Here is a 23806-nt window from a genome sequence, read left to right on the forward strand (position 1 = left end):
CCCCAGTGAAAAGGGAGTGGCCTGGCTTCTGACTGTAACCAACTCAGCATCAAGAGCACAAGGCAGCCCACAGCCTCCGTGGGTCTCTATTCAGTAAGAGAAACTGACAGTGGGAACCAGCCAGCGTAGCAACAAGCAGCCTTGATGGAGGTGTGGGTGGTGCACTGCCCACAGGTACTGAGCGCCTACTGCATACCAAGCACTGTATATGAACTGTATATGCACCATCTCATTCAATTCTCACAACAACCCTTTGAGAGAGAAGGATTGTCCCCAGATGAGGATAGCAAAGCTCCAAGTTAGTATAGTGATTCGCCCAAGGCCACACTGCCAGTCAGCAGCATAGTGCAACTCCAAAGTCCATGCTCTTCCCACAGTCCTCCCTCAGCAAAGTTATTCTTGCCTCTTGGCTAGTGTGAAACAAAATAACAGTCAGGTCTGCGATTACATAATTCTCAGATGCTTACACCCTTAGGGGGTAGCTGGGGAGCTGCTGTGCACCACCGCCCAGACGCCACCCTCTTCCCCACTTCCTACCCTCCGCAGACCCCACTACCCACCCCCACCCCCCCGCCATGTGCCTGCTGCCAGGGGGCATGATGGACTTAAACGCATCAGGAAGAAGCAACAAAGCCAGCAAGATTACAGGCTGCTACTCACTTTCATTTATCATCTTCTCCGCCCATCCAGCAGACCAACCACCTTGTTTCCTTTTGCAGCCAACCAGACCAAATCCCAAACGGCCAACAATTTCAACCAGTAAAGGGACCTGAGTGGCTCAGAAATGGGGAAATACAACTGTGCCTTGTAGCTGGCACCTAGGTGACAAAGGTCCAGCTCCCATCCCATCCCTCCATAGGCACAGGACCTGCTGAGGGGGCCTGTTCCAGATCTGCCTCAGATGGCAGTCTCTATTCTTCCCTGATACTCCAGCTAGCCGGCCCCCACTCCCCAGCAAACTCCATGCAGCTCCAGCGGGCTGTGACCTGCACTGAATTATTAGAACAGTTTCTGCTGCAAACATCCCCTCCCAATTACGTCTGTCTTGGGCCAGTATCACACACCAGTGTGCTGCCCCTGGCACAACCGGCCCGGTAGCACAGGGAGGCCAGCCCAAATTAGACTCTGCCATGGGCAAACCAAAGAACAGAGCTGAAAATTGATGGGTCAGGCTCAGTTTGGCTCTGCCACTCTGCCCGAGCAATATGAAACCCACTCAACAGACCCAGTGCAGTGCCAAGGGGGAGAGACATTCAAGCATAGCCCTCCTTGCCAAGAGCTTGTTGTCCAGATCCAAGTCCTAAGCTCAGACTGTTCCCAAGCTCAATTCAGAGGCTCAAGGGCCCAGGCCACTGGGGGTGAGCCAGGAGGCTGGGCTGCAGCCCCAGGCAAGACCCTTACCTTGCTCTGTGGGGGCGAGGCCGCCAGCTGTTGCTGCTTCGCGATGTTCTCTGACAAGCACCAGCACACTCTCTTCTTCTGCTCCTGCGAGTGCGCTTCCAAAGTGAATAAGCACTCTGCCTTCTGACGTCAGGGAAAAGAGAGAAAGGGACGGTCAGGGCTGCTCCCTGGTTCTGGGGGCTCCCAGGCCCCAGCCCATCCCTGGGCTCTGGAGGGCGAGGCTGCAGCAGGGAGGGGAGTGCCCACTAAAAGCCACAAATGCACACTAATCACCGGTGACATTGAGGCAGCCAGAGGAGCAGGGAAGCTGGGTCAGGGGCCAGCCGGAGAGCCTTGTGCCCACAGATTGGGGGAAGGGAAGGGGGTGGTGGTTCCCAACACAGTGGAGGTCTGTGGAGAGCCTCAGAACAGAAATGGTGAGGTCACCCCCAGCAACAGGCAGCACAAAGCAGCAGCTGGGAGAGCACGTGGGGAACCCAGAGGGCCAAGGTCTCTGCCCTGCTGATGCTCTGTGGAGCCAGCAGCCCCCTCTGCAGCTCCCAGGACCCCCTCCCCAACCCAGGGCACACTTATCTGATCACCAGGCCAAGGTTAGAGGGATGGACATACCGACAGCAGCCTTTGGAAAGTCTTTGGCAGGCACAGCCCTGTGGCCCTCTCAGCCCCACTAATGCCTGCACATGAGCTGGGTCTGACCCATGGCTGGCTGCTCAGCCCCACTGAATGCGACAATAGCCTCTGGCACTGCTGTCATTTAAATCCCACTTTGCTGTTTAACCTCGTTAAGTGCTGTAGTCTTGCCTGCCCAACTAGACCAGAAACTCCTTCTTGGAAGGCCTTTTTCATCTAGACCCAGCACAGTGCTTGGCAAGTAACGGCTTGGTAAGCTCTGGCTCCCTAGAGGGACTCCGGGGATGAGGCCAAAGCCAGGCCAGCTTTGCAGGGACCCAGGGAGTGTCTCCAAAGCTGTCAGAATGCACTGGGCGGGGAGGGGCGGCACAGCATGCCCGGTGTTATCATCCACTACAGCACACTCTGATCAGGGGATCAGGAGCTCTTTCTGACTCCGCTGGAATTTGATTATAACTGCGCAGGGCTGCGATTAGATGAACTCAGCCAGGGAGCTAAGGGCAGGGGCTGGACGGTTTGAAACAGAGAAGATAGTGTTTGCATGCAGTCCTGCCTTGGTGTGCAGCTGGACACACCCAGTCTGAACCCCAGCTCAGCCACTTCCTAGCTGGTATCCTCAGAAATATCTACAAAATGGGAATGATAATGCTATCAGCCATGTCTCAGAGCCACAGCGGAGGCAAGTGATGAAGGCCATCTCAGGCCTCAACAAACAGCAGCTATTGCTGTTTTTACTCAGTACTTCATTCATTTAATACATAATTATTGAGCACCTGCTACGTGTCAGGGATTATACTAGTCCCTGGGGTAAAGGGAGAAATAAGAGACATAGCTCTTGGCCTTAGTTGGGGGGCAGACAATAAACCAATAAACTAAGCAACATAATTACAAATTGTGGAAAGTCCACAAAGGGGGACGTTCCTCCTTGAGCCTGGGGGCCTGAGAAGGCCTCTCAGCAGCGTTTGGCGGGTCTTGTAAGGAGCCAGCAAAGACAGTGCTTGAGGGAAACTCTTCTAAGCAGAAGGAACAGCGAATGCAAAGGCTCTTGGGCTGGGGTGGTTATCGGCATCACATAACAGCATCTAGGAACATTCTCTTCTGTGCCACCCAACACAACCCTAGGGATGCCTCCCTTCAGGGTGGGGCACCTCCTATGCTAAGTGTCCCCTGGGTACAGCCATTCCTCTCCTGCCCAAAAGTACTCAGAAGCTGATCTTCCTAAAAACACTGAATAGAGAGAAAGCCCTGCCCCAGGGCTTCTGGGAATTGGGTGGCTAGGTGAGGCAATCCTATCACTTAACAACAGGTTTCCTCCACTTCCCAGAACCCCCAGCCCACTATAGGGTAGAACACACCCAGCAAAAGACCCCAGGATTCCCCAGGGAGAAGTCAAGTGGGGCAGGTGATGAGGAGCAGGCCCTCTGCTTCTAGTCTCATTGTGCTCCCCCTGCCAGGGGAGGGGTGAGGCAGGGGTTCAGGGCCCCTCCAGCTTGGAAAAGGCCATTACCTCACAAAGCCAGCCAGGTTCTGCCTCTACCTTGCCATTTGGTTTTTGGCAAATCCCTTAATTTCTCTGAGCCCCAAATCCTTTTCTCTTTCAGTTCTAAAGCAGGAATTCTGCCATAATAACAATTTCTTTTATCAAATTACCAATTTAAAAAAGCACTTTCCCATCTATGTTCTCAAGAGAAGTTTCCAATCTTAAGGACCTAAGCCCAGGCCTGGCCCGGCAGCTAGCTGTCTTAGATGGTGTGCATTATTAGAAAGCCCAGCCCAACACTCCTCCTAAGGTGCTGCCTAGAGCTTTGAGGCTGGCCTGGCCAGGAGAGACACAGCATGGAGCCAGCCCCTCTGGGGGGCTGAATGCCCATCTGCCTAAATCTGTCTAAACGGGGCCCCAGTGCCATCCTGGCTGCCCCTGCAGGTGGACCATCTCTCTTAACCCACCGTGTGATCCAACCCGTCAGTTGCAGGCTGTGCACACCTGGCCCTCAGTACCAGGCTCTAGGGCCCAGAGGTCCAGCTACCCTGAAGGCATTCTCACAGAACTCATTCAGAGGCAGGGCCTCGGGACTGCAGGGTGGTTAGCCAAGCACAGACCCCCCTCTCCAGGTACAGCGGTGCTGGGCCCAGACCTCGGCATTCAAACACGAGCACCCCCAAATCCAACCAGAAACCCAGCTCCTCCTGGCCTCTTTTAAACCCCCATCTTGCCTCACCTCCTTGTCCCTAAATGAATATTATCTTTGTAAAAACCAAAGCCTCTCCTTGTACTAATTTACATTTGTTCACTTGCTTTGACAAACCCAATGACCCCACCACACAGGGAGGAAGGAAAGGCACAGGCGCTATGGTTTTTCAATGAGAAAGCAGGTTCAGAGAGGTTACACTGGTGGCTCCAGAAGGTCTCGGGAAAGGAGACATTCCAAGTCTGACTTGTCTCCTCCAGAGCCTGTGATCTTGTCACATTTGTGTAACTGCATGTGTGCATTACAAAGAACGTGAGATAGTCCTCTTAGCTTTCTTTTTAAAAGACCAATAAGTCATTGGTGATGTCTGTAATGGAGAGGAAATGAATATGAGACGCTCTCCCCCTGCTATGAAGCTGACAAAATAACAATGACCATTCATTGTTAACCTCACCGTGTGCCAGGCTCTGAGCTAAGTGAGTGCCTTGGACACAGCATCTTATTGAATCTCATTTAATCATTACAACAACCTCGCAAAATAGGCCTCCTCGGCCTTGTTTCAGAGATGAGTGAGTGACGTGCCTAGATCACTCAGGAAACGGCAGAGCCAGGATCCAAGTCCAGGTCTTCTTAACCCTGAAGTGCAGGCTGAATGAACGGAGCCAGCATCTGTTAGAACGGTCCCTGGCCCATGTGCACTTTGACCCAGTGCCCCCGTGATCCGAAACCAGCAGTGGGCTGCATCTGCCCCATGAATTGGCAGGAGCTGAGGGACACTGTCCAGGGGAATAGAGGCCCCCAGGCCAAGGACTACTTAGGGGAACCCCACCCGGGACCTGCTGCTGGGGCACAATCGGAGCAGAGCAGGGCAGTTGGGGGCTTTCTCAATGCAGTAGAAAACCCTCTCCAAATCCCGACTCTCTTGCCCTGGTGTCTTCTCTGGGTGCCACTTGCCTGCCAGGCAATGAAGAGAAACCACTTGTTGGAAGTTCCATCTAAGATGTGAGTTCAGGGTTCTCTGTGTGATCCAAAACCATTGCGTCAAGCCTGTCCCAGGCTACAGAGCAAGGAGGCATCTGGTCTTCCTTCATTACAGACATGCCTCTCAGAAACAGCAGCCCATTAAGAGAAAAGAAAGGCTTCTGGCTGCCTGTGAACTTCAATCCCCCAGCCCCTTGGGGTCAGATCACCTGGCACTTAACTGAAATAAAAGGCCCCAGATCAATATCCCTTCATCAGTCTTTGGAAGGCTGGGAGGGAGGTCTCAGTTCCCAGGAAATGAATGAGCAGAAGTGCTTTTCTCTGGGAAAAACAAACCCAGCTTGGCAGGAAGCTCTCTTGGCATTAAAGAACCTGGAGCTTCATTTTGCGCCCTGCCAGAGAGAATCGGAATCCAAACTGGCAAGAATAGAGGGCAAATGCTCTGGCTCTTCCCAGCCTGGCCCACATCTCCTGAGCTGCTCACTGGGCCCTGCAGAACTGAACACCCTCTCACTCTGAAGTGCCTCTGCCAGCTACTCCCAGTGCCCAGTGGGATATGCCAACATGGGAGAGGATATCCAATGTCTTCTGGGCCCTCGGGTTGCCATGCCAGGCAGCCAGGGTCCCCAGCTCAGCTCTGACAATGTGCACTGCACTTTGCAACTCTCTGCTCTCCCCTGAAGCTAACTGATCAAATCGTCTTCTCCCCAGAGTTCTGTTCCAGAGGGGACTCTCTCGAAGACCTGCACCTCCTATCTTAGCCTCTTAGCCAGGAACTGAAGGAATGATTTTCAATCACAAATGATACACCCATTCCTTCTCAAAAGGGTGTACTCCTCTTGGGCAGCTAGTATAGACCATGCCCCACCCATGGGGTGTGGCCAGTGTAGACTTTCCCACAAGTCAGACAGGTTCCCAGGACTATTGGGTGGGATAGACTTAAGTAGAAGCAGAGGACGAGAATGGGTCTAATGAACCCTTGCTTGGGACAGAGAGCTCCCCTGCTCACATTAGCAGAGACACGGGTTGGGAACAAAAAATTCACTAAAAATCTAAATGAATTTGATGGCTCAGGAGCTCAGCTTTTTCATCACCAAGAACCTCTGATTAAACCCCTGGCTTAATGATATTTTATCTCCCAGGCCATGTCAAGCAATAAGCTGTTTGCCCAATTTTGCTCAGCAAAGATATGGCGCTCCTGATCAGACCGAGATAACCAGGAATGCCGGTCACACTGTGTGGGTGTCATTCCAGCCCAAAGCACAGACACTTGGTGTGTCCTTTAGCCGGTGTTATCTGGCCCAAGTAAAGGTACAATTACCTCCAGGCCACTTTAAACACTGACAAGACCCTTAGGAGGGGTCCTGGGTGGTATTTCCTGGAAAAAGAGGAAGGAAGAGGCAGGCACAGAATGAGGGCGATCTCCAGAGGAAGGACTCCCAAATGAATAGGCCGATGCACAGCTGTCAGGCCACACCCTGACCATGACCCACCCCTGCAGGTGCTGGAGACCAGGGGGTCCTGAGTGGGAGGTCACAGAGTCCTCTGCTCTTCTACACGAAGGGAAGAGACATGGGGCAGTTTCCTATTCTACAGGGCAGGAACCTGCCACGTTGAGCCTGCCCAGGGCCACTGCGCAAGGTGGAATAGAGGTAGCATCAGAACCCTGGACTAGAACCCATCCCAACATCTCCCCTCAAGCACCAGGTCACAGATGTCTCCTCAAATTCAGAGAGAAGCACTCACCTCTGCTAGATACAGCACACAGAATTTCAGGTCTTCGGAAGAACCTTTGGGAACAAAAAGTACGACCTGCATTAGAATTGGCTACAGATCCTCAGCAGTCTGCTCCAGCACAGCCAGCTGTCCCACCCAGAAGGCTGTGTGTGGGACTTCCTGGAAAAAAGGGAAAGAAGCAGGCACAGAAGACAGGGAAATGTCTGGAGGAAATGCCATCTAACAGCTAACTGGTAGGTAGAGGCACAGCTGCAAGGCCTTTGGCTGTGGGTCAGCCTGACTCAGAGAAGGCTGAGGTAGCGCCCCCCATGAGAGGCGGCACCCCCATGAGAGGCGGCCAGGGCAGGGAGCTATCACCCATCCCAGGAGGCCTCTTCCCTTCCGCACTCTCTGCGATGAGGGACATGGAGGCAGCACACATTTGGGTTTTCTTTTCAACATTCCAAATGTCTTCACCATTTTGAAATTCAACAAGGAGCCACTTAGTCACAGAGTGGGCCTTGTTTCCCCCAAGGAATACGTGGGCTGTGGAGGAAGGGGTCCCCAATCATGGGCTCAGTAGAGTGCAGAGATGGCTTCCCAGCTCAGGCCCAACCCCCAGTGTGTTTTTCTACAGCTATCTGACCCCTGGTCTAGAATCCCAAAGTCAGCCATTCACTGGGCCCTCTCTACCAGGAGGGCGGCTAAGAGGGGCTGTTGGCTACTCCCCACCCCTCCGGCAGAGGAGCTAATGTGGCATCCCCACCCGAAGGCAGCAGATAACTCAGTCAGAGTGCTTGGGAAACAGAAGGGCTAGGAGATGACCCCCAGCTGCTGGGGGAGGTTTCTGGTGGAGGATGCTTTTGAGCTTGAACTCAAAATGAGAAGAAGGGGCGTGCCAGGAGGCGGGAGGCAAAGACAGCAGGCATGGAGGTGGAGCAACACTAGTCGTGCTCAAGGGATAGCCAGTGCGGAGGAGAAGCCCTGCCCTCCTCTCGGACACCTCCCCTGCCCACGCAGCCTGCTCCTCACCGGGCAATCGTCTGGGCACAGGCTGGGGACAATCAGTGACTTCCCACACTTCAAACAATAGACCTCACCAGGCAGGTTGTCATTTTTAAGGGAAGCAACCACACTGTACATTATATAACAGCAAACACTTAAAGCGTCAAAGAACTTGAGAGCACCTCAGTGCTGCATGCCAACCACTGTGTCAAATGCTCTACCTGTATCAGCTCAACCCTCAAAACAGCCCCTATGAGGCAAGGGTTATTATCATCCATGATTCATGTGAGAAAGCTGAGGCACAAATGCCTTGAGTAGCAAGCCCTAGTTAGAAAGGGAAAGAAACAAGATTTCCACCCAGGAAGCCTGGCTCTAGAGGCCACGCTCCAAACCATTACACACCCCCCTCTCAAATGCCTCTGCCCCCTCCAAGGAACCAGCCCAGTGCTGACCCCTCCACATGTACCTGAATCAAAGACATTGTCAAAGAGATTACAAATTGTGTTGCAAAGTAAAGGTTTGTACCTTGCAAAGTGCAAAGTACAAACAGACAGTGGATCAAGCCTACTCCTAAGAAAAGTAGTGAGTGAAGGCCAGGCCCCTCAGAGCAAGCCAGTGGGCAGTTGCTGGGCAAAACCATCCCTTGGGCCAGGGGCACCAAAGAGAGTCAGATAAAGAAAATCCCATGGGTAAATGGGGTTCATTTTGGACTTGGGATGAATCCGGCATGTTTAAGGACCCTGTCATTTCAAAGCTTCTGCCACTTCTTTGCGTTGCTGAGGGTGGGAACAAAAGGAGTTGGTTTCTTTTGTTTAAGAAAACACAGTGGGACATTTCCTTGACTTTCCAGAAGCCGACCTTAGTGCCAAGAAAGAAAGAAAAAAATCTCAGTAAGAAAATAACAGAAATTTGGGTTTTAGAAGCTGGCAGTGAGAAAAGAGAAGGTTCTACCTGGAAGGGAGGGGAAAGCCGAGGATACAGGAGCCTCAGGGAGACAGGAGGCTGGGGCTGGGGGAATGAAGCCCAGGTCGCATTGCCATGATGAGGGACAGCTGACGATTGCCTTGACAACATTTCTGTGCTATGACACGCACCCCCCCTCCTGCATGACCCCAAACCTCCACTGACGTCTACTCCCCGTCCTGGCCTTGCGCTGGCAGTGCTCTGAGGGAGAGACAGAATGGGGGCAGCGCTCAGCATGGATCAGAGCCTCCGCAGCCAAGGGTGCCAGGAAGGAGGCACAGCTGTGGAAGAGCAGGCTGCCAGGCGGCCGACCTAGGAGAGGGACCTCAGCCCCATCAGAAACCCTTCAGAAACATTAGGTTGAGCTCTGGACTGTCCTGAGTGCGGACATGAGGACTGTGTAAGGGAAAAGGGACAGGCATATTTGGGTTTCTATCGAACATTCCAAATGCTTTTGCCATTATGAAATGTAACAAGGAGCCATTTGGTTTTTGGGTGGGCCTTGCTTCCCGCCAATGAAACTGTGGGTCCGTCTAGGGGAGATCGCCAGTCATGGGCTGAGTAGGGCTCCGAAGGGCTTCCCCACCCAGGTCTGACCCCTCTGTCATTTTCCCAAAGTCCTCTCAAGGCTGAACTGAGATCCCAAACTCAGCCATTCACCAAGGCCTCTCTACCCGGTAAGACAAGCGAGAGGGTTATTGTCTCCATTTTCCAGATGCAGAAACTGAGGCCCAGGGAGGGAAAACAACTTACACTTGGCATACAGTAAGAAAGTGAGAGCTGACATGTGAACCCATGACTACCTGCCTCCAAAGCCTGTGTTCTGACCACTTCGTCACACTTCTGCCCCCAAACCTGTCTACTTCTCTGTCATTCCCCTGGGCCACGTGATCCAGAGGTGGAGAACTTTCCCTCCCTCAACTCGCCCTGATGGCCAGCACTGAGGTGGGCGGCCCTGAGGATGGGCTCGGAGATTGGCAACCCACTACACTGAACTCCAAGCATCCCTGTGGCTGGGACCTCAGCCCCTGAGTTTCCAAGACTGGGCACCTGGGTCAGCAGGGCAGACGGACACCCCAGGAATCAGGTAGACATTTCCAGGACATCTTGAAAGACCAGAGCAGGCCAGGAAGACACACTGTGGGTGGGATGCTGGCCGCCTGGGAGGCAGAAACACAAAGAGCCACAAAGTTGGTGGGCGGCAGAGGCAGGAAGAGGCTACAATGGGCTCTGGCTGACCAGAGATGTCCCAATTGTTAGCGCCAGCTCTCTGCCTATTCCCATCACACTTCCACGCAGCCCGCTGTAGTTTGGAGACAGCTGGACAGGAGGAGGGCAGGCGAGGTTTAAGCAGCCACCCACCTGGAGCCCGGGTCGAGGAGGGCACTCCCGGCCCCTAAGCTGAGGCAGTATTTCTGGTCTCCTTTCAGTCATTCATTCACTCACCCAACAAATATTCCTTGAGCACCCACAATGTTCTGGGCCCCATGATAGACCCTGGAAGTGCCCTTCAGACAGGTCACACGAGGCACTCCTTGGTCCCTGGGTGGGGCAGATCCTCCCCAGCCAGGGAACAACTCTCACCAGTCCCAGCCCCCAGGAAAGGCTGAGCGTGTTCCTTGTTTACCATCTCCTTTGCCCCAAATTGAACTCTTCACACATGTTGAAACAAAAAACCTAGGAGCACAAACAATGTTAATCGGAGACCATTTGGCCAACAGAAGCTCCAGCTGAGCCCCAAATGCATCTCTTAAAAGCCTCACTCAGGCCTTTGCTGGCCGCAGTGGGTCTCTGGGGGCACAAGGGAGGCAGGCAGGAAATCAGGCGTGGACCGCAGGAGAAGGGGGTCACTGGAGTTCTGAGAACCCTAGGACCCACAGGGCTGTCTCAAGGGAGGGGGTGCTGGGGAGGAGGCAAGGGCTGCACCAATGCCTGGAAAGAAATGTAAGTAATGGAATGTGCACCTTGAGTGCTCAATGTCATTGAACCATTTCCTTCGCTCTCGGCTCACGGGCTCCCTGAAGAGCCGTATTCACTGTGTTTGTCACTGACACTGCTGGAGAAGGGCAGGCAATTTGTCTGCACCAAACCATCTGCCCAGCGGGTCCATACAGGCATGTGCACATGCATGGGTGCGCCCGCGCGCACACACACACGCCCCCCTCCCTTGGCAACCCAACAGGCTGTAATAGCATGGTTGTCTCTCATAAGGAGTGCTGTCCTTGGCCACCCACAGCTTGCCATCTGCAGGGAGAAGGTGTGGTCTCCAGCCTGAGGAAGCCACGCCTGCACAAGACTGCAGCTCACAGGGGCTCATCATCTGGGAAGTATCTCTGCAACACCTCAAGGCCCCACACCACCTACCACAGCCATCCACCACCCAGTGGAGGATGGAGCTCACCCTGCCTCTAACTTCAAACTTCAGGTCTGGGGGCTCCAGGAGGGGAAGATCCAACCAATTTCCAGTCAGGCCCCACTCCCCTGAGGGGTGGAGACTGGACATATAGGCACTGTCCGGCTTCTCACAGCTACCTCAGGGTCTGTCTGGGGACATCAGGGCTGGGAAGGAACACAAAGGACTGGCCCAGGAAGCCCGGAAAAGGGAAAGATCTGGCTGGAGTTACACAGCATGTTAGCAGCAAAGCTGAGCCCAGACCCCAAATTCCCAGGTGCTACGCCGGGCTCTTCCACTGCCCTTGCCACTCTCATCCCAACCCCTACCCAAAGCACAGCCAGTTTGAGCCCTCTCCTTTGCCCTCCCTCCTTTTAGCAGGAGGATGAGCACTAGCCTCCAATAAGAGTCCAGTTCTATAGTCAATCAGCACAGGTTACCAAGCACTGTCCCCAGTACTCCTCACAGCTCACCGGGTCCCAGATTGTCTGAGCTGGGGATGGGCAGATGCACAGAGGAAAAGAGTGAACAATGTGTGTGCTTGTGTATGCTTGTGTGCACACATACATGCCAGTGGTGGGAGGGTCTCGACAAGAGGCACATGGGAGAAGCTGGTTAGAGGGAAGGAGGAAAGGGCAGAGCAGCAGGAAACCAAGGGCAGTAGCTCTCACCTGCCCTCCTCCCATGGGAGCTCCCTACAACTCCAGGCTCAGCTTGTTCTGAGGACTGCTCCTCACCACTGATCTTGGTCAGGATGGTGGGTAGTGGCGGGGGTTGGGGGGGAGGCGCCCCGAGGGAGGGGCTGGCCTCTGAGTGAGGTACCTTGCTTTTCCCCCTCAGTGGGCAGGGGAAAGCCAGAGGCAAGAAGAAGTTGTAAGTGACTTCCTGTGGGGTGGCGAAAGTAGAGGTTCTCACATTGCCTGGTGTCTGAGGGGGAGGCCAGCAGGGGCAGAGCACACAGGTCAGGTCTGCAAACAGGCAGGAAGTTTTCCTGGAGCAAAACCCGTCAAAACAGAATTCTTTCGCTGGGTAATATTTTCCTCCCAGCCCCTGTCACCCATGCTCAAACAGGTCTGTTGTTGTTTTCACAATCTGGGAGAGGAAATCAAGCCCCTTTCAGCGGAGACCTCAGGCGCCAAACCAAACCGCTCAGCAGATACTCCCAGCTGGCTTTCCGTTCCAGAGTGGAGGAGGGCACGATGGAAAGTTTGGGGTAGAGGGTCACTCCACGCTCCCACGTGCTCCTGCTCACCAGCCCCTGGCCACACATGCTCCAGCTTCCCGGGGCTCTGGCCAAAGTAGTAAATTAACCGAGCAGAGAAGGAGCAGTGGTCTCTTGTGCCGGATATGTGGTGAGTGTGGCGGCAACTAGCACTTATGCGGCACCTGGTGTGAGTCAGGTACTTTGCATACAGGACCTAATTTAATCTTCACAACAATCTTCTGGGACACTACGGTATCCCACATTCACACATGAAGAGACAGACTCAGAGAGGTTGAGTAACTTGCCCCAGGCCATATGGGTAGTGAGGGGCAGGCCCAAGATCTGAACACAGGTCTAAATCCAAAGCTCTCCCCACCTGACTCCGTAGCCTCCCTAAACATCTCCAGAACAGCAAAGGTTGGGGTGTGTAGGGAGGCTTGCCAGCCTAGAACAGAATACCAGTGTCTGAGAGCCCACAGTCCAGGGGCAGGACCTGCCCACACATGCTCAAGTGCCCCCGGACAGCTGACAGCTCGGCACCAGAGGAGCCGGATGCAAACTGAGTGCCCAGGCCGCCCAGAGCAGTGAACTCAGAACAAGTCGGGAGGGCCTCTTGGGCACAAACTTACCTTCCTGCAGCTTCACACTCTGGAGGTAGAGGGGGTTCCTCAGGACGTTGCAGCGGCCCGGCTCGTCTTCCTTGGTGAAGAGCAGCAGGTCCGAATAGGCAAACAGTGTCACCTGCATCAGGCAAGAGCAAACAGAATGGGCTCTTTAGCTGTCCCAGAGGCCAGGAGCCACAACCTCCCCCAAGGTCCAGGAAAGAAGTCCTCGTCATCTTAGGCAGAACCCAGAGCCGACTCAGTGTGGCCGCAACCAAGGGCACACACCTTCCCTGGAGGCAAGAGCAACCTTCTGCCCTATGGTTTTCGACAGCTCGTCTCCTCACAGTAGGAAAAACTAAACCACACAAAAAAGGACCCTCACCCTCCTTGGCAGATGGCCCCCCTGCAAGCTCTCTCCATAGCCTGACACCTCACAGGTGCACATCTCTGGCCAAAAGCCCTGGAATCACCTTGGCTTGGAGCCACGCTTGAGGTGCAGGATGTCCCGCATCTGCTTGTATTTTCCTCTAACCATCTGGCCAGAAGAGCACTGGACTTGGGCTCAGAAGTCACAAGGCTCTATTTCCCCTAAGTAGCCATGAAAACTTGGTTAAGTCTCCCAAGTTTCCTCATCTGTACAACCCAAGAGAGTCCCTGCCCAGCTCCCTCACAAGCTCCTTTCACAAGCCCGGTGCAGACAGTGAAGAGAAGCGACATGCAACGTGCGCTACTGTTACCAAACTGTTTGTGGTAATTTTAACTGCAGTAACGCGTGACCAGTTTAAGAAGAAGCCAGTTACTTACGCTCCAATACAGGCATGTGCATAACTTTTATCTCTTTTATGCACTAGGTGCTCCAAAAATAAAGGAGAAAGCTATTTTTAGACATTATAGGTAAACCAACAGGCATGCTCAGCATATTTTTGTGTTGCAAAAATCGACTTGATCCTACCTAATGCCACTAAAGATTACACTGCTCTTTGCTTTGTAAATTCTGTAGTAGCCTTTACTCAAGAGCAATAAAAATCCAAGTTTAGATTCTCTGAAGAAAACAAAATATGATTAATTATGTGAACTTCCCTGTGAGGTGTCAAAATCTGATACTTCATCTCTTCCGAAGTAAGAAGAGTCAACCAGCAGGGGTTGGCACCACTGAGGGCCACGGTGACTGTGGTGTGGATTGTCACTGAAGTTTAAAAAGCCAGTGTGTTGACATTTAACGATCAGGCTGTTAAAGATGACCTAACAACTCTACCTCTGAGATCACCCTACAGAAATTCTCACAAGGCTATGTGAATATGAACCTACATGGATGTTCTTGGCAATATTTTTGTCAAAAACAAGTACACACACTGATGTTGAAGAGTAAAGGGACTCAAACACCCGGTGACAGAAGGAGACTGGACTGGGGGGGGGGTGAGCACACAATGCACAATGTACATAATCTTACAAACAGTGTCACCCCAATAAATTTAATTTCTTTAAAAGTACATAACTAATTAATGGCAGTGGGGATGAAGTAAAAAAAAAAGAATAAAATAAACAAGGGTAAAAAAAATCATAAATGCCTAAAGTCAAAATAGTGTAATGTACAAAAATACCAAGAGTATAATCCAATTTTGTGAAATAAAGACTATGTCTCCGTCTATATTTAATATTTTTTAAATGTCTAAGATACCATTCTCTTCACTCTGGGGAGTGGATATTACTTCATACATTTCTCCTTAATTTGAATTATTTTGCAATGACAATCTGTTACTTTGTAATTTAAAAAAGCATATAAATAATCTTCAAAGGACCCCTTGGCTTCTTGAGCACAGCAGAGACACAGAGGTGTGAGGGAATCTGGCCACAGAGACAACAGGAGCAGTCCATGGGCAAGAGGCTCTCAGGGGCTCTGGCTCCTCTGACGGGGCCAAACATGAGGGCTCTGGAACCCTGGGCTGGCAGGGACCCTGGCGATGATGCCATCCAACCCCCTTCCCACCACAGCCCTGGCCCAACACAGCCCAACAAGAGCCTCTATTTGTTGAGCACTTATTTCCTGCTCTGTGGATCCTCACTTGTAAATAACACCATTGCCCTCAGTTATACAGATGGGGGCCCTGCAGCTCAGAGAGGTTACGTGACCTGTCTAAGGTAACACAGCCGGGGACCATTGCCCAGGTATGGCTGACCCCAAAGCGGTCACTATACAGAGAGGCAGCAATATATTAAATACCTATAGTTGTCCTATCCCTGAATGTCAAAGAATCCAAGCAGGGACCAAAAAAGAGGAGCAAAGAAGACCAAAAATAAATGAAGTTAAGGGAGGGGAAGAAGGCAATCCGAGAGTTCAGAAGGATTTGAGGGGTCGGTTGTCTGAGGCGAGGTCTTCAAAGTCCCAGCAGTGAAAAGGAGAAGGCTCTAAACTCACCCAACACAGGCAAACCCTCAGTCTCCCCGGCCCACTCAAGGGAACTCTGGCAATCACCTGCAGAACCACTGGGAAGCTGGCAGGGGGAGCGCTGGAGAAGTTAGGAGCTATAAAGTCAAAAAAATGGCCCAGGCCTAGAAAGGACTGGGCAGATGCTAAGTGCCCAGGAGCAAGGTGCAAAAAGCCCGAGGCTGCTGCTCTGGCCCTGACTCCCAGAGCTGGAAATGTGGTCTAGACAGGAAGTGATTAAGGCATGAACGAAGAATTTCCCCAAAGTCGGGTCATGGAAAGGACAGAGCTGGCACACAGCTGAAGGCAGAGTGAGTGGCTAGTGTGCCAGGGGAGGCAGGTGGGCCCCTCTGCCATTTCACTAGCACTCTGTGGCCTTCACTCCAGCAGGAGCCACAGCAGCCCACAGTGGAGTGATGCCCACCTCCACGGCCCTGTTACCTGCCGCCCTCCAAGTGTCCTCTCCACACTTGCTCCAAGGACACATCTGTTTTCCCAAAGGGTCAAGGATTGAGGAATCCTTGCTTGGTTAGGGAATTCTTGCAACTTGAAGGGTCACTTCTCCCAAGTAGCCCTAACCAAGCTTCCTCCAGGAATCTGGCCTAAGGGCAGGGTTTGCAGAAAAGACCTTGGTGCCTTAGTTAACGGTAAACTCAGTGAGTCAGTGTGTAAAGCGTGGGTGTGTCTGTCTTGGGCTGCGTAGTATTCCTGGAAGCGCTAGCACAGGGCCCAGCTACAGTGCAGATGTTTGGTACCTATTGTTGGAGTGTATAAACCGGGCTACTCCATTATGCTGATTTGATCCCAGGGCACATTAATGAAGTCTCTGACTTCCGGGAGCAGGTGTGATGAGGGCAGTTCGTGGTGTGGGTCTGGATCAGCTCGCAGATTTCAGCAAACTCATGCTCAGAGCAGAGACCAAGAACCATGGGAGAACGTTCCCAGAATAAAGACTCCTGTTGAGCGTAAGGGAAAACTTTCTATATTTAGCACTCTCCGTTAACAAAACCTGTGTTTGGAGGGATGGCCTCGGCAGATGCACTACTCGCTGGAAAACCATCAGTTGGGAGGTACAGGGAAGCAATCAGAAGAAACAGTCTCCCAAAGACCAAGCAACGCTGTGGTTCTACAGACTTGCTCAAGCCGTTCTTGTGCTGGTTCATATTTCGGGCCTGAACAACATGGCAGGATACCAAGATGCTCGTATATGCTTCCTAGCATAGTTTAAGAAACACAAATATATCTATTTTTACTTGTCTTCACATCACTTCTTTCAACCTTCAAAGGGGGTCCTCTTGGTTTTGAGGCTCCAAAGACCCACGAGCGAAGAGTTTTGGGCCAGACTGTAATCAGGTGATGGCTTCAGCTTGTGTTTTCGAGTTTGTTTTTAAACAAACAGGCCAGAGGCAGCATGGGGTCATGGGAAGCACGGCTGAGCCCGAGATCCCAGTGCTAATCCTGGCTCCACCCCTTGTGAGCCTAGAGCCCCTCAGGTCCCAGTTAATCTCACTGGTGCCTCAGTTTCCTCATCTGTACAGTGGGAACAGTTGTGCCTCTCCTGGGGGTGCTGAGATCTGGTACATGTGCAGCTCAGAGTTTGCAGACTCAATGGTGAGTGGACAAACAAAAGAGCCAATTTAGACGTATGTATGTATTTCAAGGTGGCTGCCATTTCTAAGTGCCTTCTCTGGAATCTCGTGAATTCACAGCTCTACCTCACTTTCGCCCTTGGCCACCTGACTTGGCTCCACCACACCCTAATTCACCAAGCACAGCTCCAAGTGACTTCTTATTCCTAACATTCAAATCTCCCTCAATAGATAAAATTTTACTTCCATCAAGGCAACTCAGAAGATATGCCAAGGTCCTTAAGAAAGTTCCCCAAGAAGAGGTCTGGAGATGTAGTGAGCAATGCCAGGGTGGTAGCAATAATAAGCACGCAGTCTCCCCAGGGAGCTCCTTTGAAAGAGATGATGCTCATTGGAACATATGAGTTCTGGTCTGCTTGTTCAAAAAACAAAACAGAAGCAGCCTCCTGCTTTAGCTGCAATTATATGTAATGTCCCAGAATGCTGGGGCTGAGGGGGCCCTTAGAGATCAGCTGCCTCAAATACACACACACCGTTCAGATGAGACAACTGAGGAAGAAGTCATGAGTGAGCCAGCAGCAGAGCAGGAGCTTGCTATATGCTTCCTGCCTTCAAGTTTCCTGATCTTTCCACACCACCCCAAGCTGTCACTCAGCCCAGCCAGCCACGCTACCAGTGCTGAGTCAGGGCCTCATCTGCAGCAAGCCCCTTACCCTCTCTGCAAGGCCCGCAGGTAGCCTTGAAGATCCCAGGGCTCTAGCTTCTGTGTCCAAGTAGGTTTACGCTCACAGGACTGAGCTGGAACTGGCCAGCTTCCCCAAAGAGGCATGATCTCCACACCCAGGCCTCCACTGGCCGAGCTAAAGCCCAGGAGAAATCACAGACTTATCCCCTTAGAAGAGGATTTGGGTTAATACAGACCCATAAAACCTGCATATCTGCTCCTCTAAAAATTCTCTTTGGCTAACTCCTTTCATCTTCTCACCTACAAAGTCATTCATCACAGCTGGGAGGAACAGCCATCTCTTCCGCTCCTTAGAGGAAGTTAGAACAAACGATGGGATGTCTTTAGGGGCTGGGAAAACTTTCTGACCATCAAAGATGGACTAAACAGCTTTGAGAGGTAGTGAGTTCCTTGTTGCTGGAAATGTACAAGAACAAGCTAGGTCACTGTGTGGTAAGGAGGGCATGGAGGGGGATGGAAGCCTTTTCAGGTTTTCTCTACCCTGGGATAGTACAATTCTAAGACCATCAGGAAGAGAGAAGAGTTGGGGGCCCAGAGGACAGCCCACGAAGCCCACCAGGACAGCCTACCTGGGAACGCCATGTGCCAGCCTTACCTCGGCAGCCTTGTTCCTCCCCTCATACAGCAGCAGCTCCTCTGACAGCAGGAGGGTCCGGGCAGGGTTACAGAGATCTAAAGGCTGAAATCGAAGTGGGAGTTCAAAGAGGCCTGATGGAGGTGGTTGGGGGTGGCGGGGAGAGACAGCTTGACAAGGCCTGACACAAAAAAGTCTGCCAGCCCTCCTCGCACCCCAGAAACCCACACACCCCCTCATACACAGATGGAAACAGAAAGACAGACACTCTGGTCCTGGGCGGAACTGTTACTGCCACCTTCACCACCAGCCCTCACCGCAAGAGCTACATTCTCTGGCAGGAAGTCCAACCATGTGCTGCAGCCCTCCGTCCCCCCGCCCCCTCCCTTCCCCGGCTCCTCCACCACACTGGGCTCCTGGGACTTCACAGGCCCACCCCCCACCCCCCCCAATATGTCCTGTTCATGCCTCACAGGACGGTCCCTGCTGTTAGGTCCAGGCTCTCAGGACACCTCTGGAGAAGTCTCAGGACACCAAACTAGGCCAGTTTGGATCACTGGAGTACCTTCAAAGCCAGGCCAGTCCCTGCCTTGCATTCATGACACTCTGAAGGTAACTGACTCCTTCTCAGCCATCAGTTCCCAGGGACCAGTTCTTACCCGAACTTCTTACGCTACCCCATCACCCTGCCCCACACCCTGCCCACCCCAGAGGAAGCTCCCTAAGCTCTGGACTCCCCAACAGGGCTTATCCTCATGAATGCATATTTATAACACGGCTTCCAGGCACCTGACACCAAGCAAGGTGCTGGAGGAAAAGAGAGTGAAACAAATGTAACGACACACAACAATCTGGATGGGTCTTACAAATAATGTGAAGCAAAGGAAGCAAGGCTCAAAAGAATACATGTGGTATGGTTTCATTAAAAAACATTCAAGCCCTGCCCTGACTGGTGTGGCTAAATTGGTCAGGGATCATCCCTCAAAGCAAAATGTTGCCAGTGTGATTCCTGGTCGGGCACATGCAGGGGTTGTAGGTTCTGTCCCTGGATGGGGCGTCCCAGATAGGGCACATGAGAGGCAAACCGATCAATGTTTCTCTCTCACATCAGGGTCTCTGTCCCTCTCTTTCTCCCTCCCTTCCCCTCTCTCTAAAAATAAATAAATAAAATTAAAAAAAAAAAACCATTTAGAAAGAGGCCAAACCAAATGCTGTTTAGGAAAGTCCACATAGATGGTAAAACTAAAGAAAAGAAAGAAATGATTGTCATAACATCAGGCTGGTGGGCGCATGCACTGGGGAGGGGGGCATTCCGATCAAGAAGAGACACACACACGCCTCTGGAGTGGCCGTAAGTGTCTATTCCTTAACCTGCGTGGATATCCACTTATAATGACTTGTTAAACCGCACGTGGAAGTGTTGTACCATTCTTTTTTGGTTTACATATTTTATCATTTAAAAAATTTTCCAATTTTTTAAAAAGTTTTTAAAAACTTTTACATTTGTAAAAATGTAAAAATAAAAACAAGAAATAACCCCTGTGAATGCCAAGACTTTGGGGTTACATCCCAAGAAAGAGAAGAGACCAAGAGAAAGGCCAAGGGAGAGCCCTACTGTGGAAGTTGTCTGGGAGAGGCACGTCACCTGCCAGAGGAATGTGGCGCCCTAAAACGTGTGTCTGAGATCTACTAGACAGTGCCAGGCCTAGAGTCGGATGCCAGGAGGCCAAGAGAAGGAAGTAGAGGTCAGAAATGAAGCCCGGGGGACATTGTCACCTCTATGTTGCTGACGAGAGCCTAAACGAATCAAATCTTTATAGACAACAATTTGCCAATATGTATAAAGAGCCTTTAAAATGTTTATGACCCATGACTCAGTCCTTTTACTTCTAGGAATCTCTTCCAAGAATAATAATCAGAGAGGCATTTCATGCACAGGGATTTTCATGGCAGAGTGATTTACAACAGCAAAAGAAGTTAGACACACGAGCGTCTGAATAGAGAACTGGTTAAATAAATGTGGTACATCCACATAATAGAAGAGTGTGCAACCACTACAACATACGGACTCAAGATTATTTAATGATGTGGGAAATGATCGTGCAATCTTCCTTTAAAAAGAGCAGCAATACATAAAATGTACCGTAAGACCCGTTTGGGGTTTTTTTTTAATGTGTATACACACACAGAAAAGACACGTAAATGCTCACACTGGTTCTGAGTGGTGAAATAAAGAAAGGTTTGGAAAGGGGGAGGAGGAGGAGGGGGAAGTAGGAGAAGGGAGACTCGAGGGACTCTCAGGCCACCAGTGACTACTGGCCAGGTAGGTTTGTTTAGACCAAAGAGACCAGATGAGAGGCCAGACCTCAGGCCTCTGCCTTGGTCATTGCCACACAACAAACCACTGGAGGAGCCAGGAAGCAGAAGCCTCTGCACACAGGCCCTGTGACCATACAACAAGCAACTGTAGAGAGTCCAGCCTGTCCCCAGAGAAAGGGGAGGTTGGGGGGAACCGGGAAGGAACCCTCTTGTTGTTAAGCTCCCCAGCCCCCACTCTCCCATTCCCCTTCCTGGAGACCTGTGCTCCGTCAGTATAATCCCCAGAACCCTGAGCACTTGAAGCTATTTGTCTTTCCCTAAAGGAGCCCCCAGTCCTGGAATGAGGCACCATCCCTGAGTCCTGGGTGAAGGATCCTCCTCTTTCTCAACTCCTCCAGAGCAAGTCCTTGGGGCCAGCCACAGCTCACCTGGACAAAGACGGGGAACACCAGGACCTTGGGAGCCAGGGTGACATAGGTGCCATAGCTTGAGTGTGGGGTGTGCGGCCTCATGACTGAGCAATTCTGGTAGTTCGCGTGGCCCTTCATGGTCTGCACCGTCTTCATCAGTCGAGACTTCTTCCCCAGGCCTGTATAGGACTTCCCTTTGCTGGGACTCCCTGATTCTGTAGAACAGAGACGGGAGACGGTGAGGCATTTCCATTTCCATCCCCTCCTAGAAAATGGAACAGACTCAGGCAACAGCCATTTGCTGTGAGCATCTGCCAAACGCCAGGCCCTGTGTGAGGTGCTTAGACTACAGGGAGGCCTGGGAAGGGCCTTGAACCTCAAGGGATTCCCTCATACTCTATGAGAGATAAGGATAGGTAAATAAGGAACTGCACAGCTCAGGCGGTGCTGGGAACCACCAGCTGTGATGGAGGATGCAGACTTCGCCTGGTGACCCAGGGCCCGAATCAGACCTATCAGCTTGGCCTCATACTTACAAAAATCAGGAAATCTCTCACATTTAACAAACCAGAAGGCCCAATCTCACCAGGCCCCACAGTCCCACCTAGAACAATCACCTGGGGCAGAGCAGTGATTGCCCGGATGGCACAGCACATGCTCTCTGCCCTCCACCATCCCCACCACTCCCTGCACACATCCAGCACCACTCACCCACTCCATTGCCTCCCACGTCTCACAACAAAGGGCCTGGAGATCCAGTCTCTGCAGTGGCAACAGAGACAGTGGGCTTTCCCGGGATGCATCGGGGTCCGGCCTTTATTAGGCAAGGGAGCTGGGGCAGGTGGGCTCACTTAAGTCAGTCTGGGATGAGGAGTGGCACCTGCTGCTCTAGTTGTCACAGAAGAGCGCCAGCAAGAAGCCAGATGGCTGTGCCCAAACCCCATTCCTCTGCTTGCTAGCTTGGTGACCTCCGGCAGCTCACTTCCCCCTCAGAGTCTTGGCTGCCTCAACTATAACAGTACTAAGGCCACTGGGTTGCTGGGAGGATTAATTGAGATGCTCCAAGTGAAGCCCCTAGAACAGTGCCTGGGACCTGTAAGTGTACAATTAAAGTTGGCTGCTAACTTATGGTGGTGCTTACTGTTGTAATTCCTCCACGTGGAAAAGCAAATTAATACGGTGCTTCAGGGTCTCTGGGAATCCTAGGCTTTATCACAGCTGGATGTCCTCCCAGCTTCACCACTAACTCACGAATTATTCCAATCAGAAAAAGGAGAGAAAGAGGGGGTGGGAGACACCCCCGGGAGAGAGAGCAGAAGGCTACAGGGGTCCCTCTTTAAGGGGGCACTGCTGGACACACTGAACAGAGGTGGCATACAGGACTTGATCATGTCCCATCCAATGGGCAGAGTAGCTAAAAAGTCAGGGATTCTTGGATGCAAGCAGGTAGGAGACAAACTCTGGAACGTTCAGGCTCCATGCACCCCTGGCCCCTCCAAGGGTTCCTGCTGCCAGGGGAGCAGCTGGCCAGCCTTCCCTAACCTGCATGTCCCAGGTTCGAGGCCTCCTTTTGCCACCCCCGGTCCTGGAAGCCAGGGAGTAAACAGGTGTCCTGACCCCAGATACATCTTGGGGAAGCTCCCCACCAACGCGAGGTCCACAACCTCAGAGGAAAAACTCAGCTCAGAAGGTTTCACACTTGCTTCCTACGCCCACCTCACACCTCTTCTTACCCTGCTACATGAGAAAAACAAGTTGACATCTCCCATCCAACAAGTGACCACCTATCCCAGCCCTTCTTGGGGCAGCACTCAAATCATAATCACTAAAACCACTTCCTGAATTTTCAGGAGGCACTTAAAGAAAAGAAGAGAGAGCCTGAGTCCAGGATGGGCCTGGGAGTATAGCGGGGTAGAGAGAATCTCACACAGACATAGCTACACATCTTATGGGATCTGGCCCTGACGTCGGCCCTGGCTGCTTTGCTGAAAGAACCCATCCCATACCAGACCTTTCCGGGGATCACTTTGTATGTTACATAAATGTCTAACACCTGAAACTAAAACAATATTGAATGTCGACTATAACTGAAAATTTAAATAAAATTTTAAAAAGAACCTGTCCTGTACTTCGAATCAGACAAGACACCCGAACTGAGCGCTGCTTCCCCAGAGCATGGCTGTGTAGCCCTGAGCGGGCTCCTTCGCCCTCTAAGCCAGCGTTACCTCCACTGCGAAGTGTGGCTACACAGACTGCCGCCCTGCCTGTCCCAGGGCCAGTGTGGGGGGCACACATGAGAGACGGGTGGGGAGGGCCTGGCGAACCATGCCAGAGTGTGAGCACACAAGTGGTCACTACACACCCCAAGTGACAAAAAATCCACCCATCAGGGCCACCGTTAGGGCTGGGCCTCAAACCAAGCTGTGACTGGAGTCACAGGGTCAGCCTGGAGCTAGACAGTCTAATCTCACACAGGCGAGCCTGGACCAGAGAAGGCCAAACCACACAGGACTGAGAAGCAGGGAGTGAGGCAACACAGAACAAAGTTAAAGAAAGGTGCCTTTGCTGATGCCAAAATCTGGGCGCTGTGCTCCCCCGTTTCAGACGTTTAAAAGAATGCCTTTCTGCCCTTGCTGGGTGGCTCAGTTAGTTGGAGCA

At 52.0% G+C, this 23806-nt stretch overlaps 1 protein-coding gene across 5 annotated transcripts in view; it reads right to left on the reverse strand.

Annotated features, from left to right (window-relative positions):
• RGS3 (regulator of G protein signaling 3) overlaps nucleotides 1-23806 on the reverse strand; it is a 130631-nt gene that overhangs the window by 52332 nt on the left and 54493 nt on the right. For all 5 annotated transcript variants that reach the window (XM_045196688.3, XM_024562169.3, XM_024562170.3 and 2 more), the window contains 5 exons: nucleotides 21167-21363; nucleotides 18441-18524; nucleotides 13111-13222; nucleotides 6948-6991; nucleotides 1402-1524 (listed from right to left, as the gene is read on the reverse strand). In XM_045196688.3, the coding sequence (XP_045052623.2) occupies nucleotides 1402-1524; nucleotides 6948-6991; nucleotides 13111-13222; nucleotides 18441-18524; nucleotides 21167-21363 (560 nt within the window). The remainder of the gene's footprint in view (nucleotides 1-1401; nucleotides 1525-6947; nucleotides 6992-13110; nucleotides 13223-18440; nucleotides 18525-21166; nucleotides 21364-23806) is intronic.

This window comes from Desmodus rotundus, chromosome 1 (genome assembly GCF_022682495.2).
Source record: "Desmodus rotundus isolate HL8 chromosome 1, HLdesRot8A.1, whole genome shotgun sequence".
Lineage (NCBI taxonomy): Eukaryota > Metazoa > Chordata > Mammalia > Chiroptera > Phyllostomidae > Desmodus > Desmodus rotundus.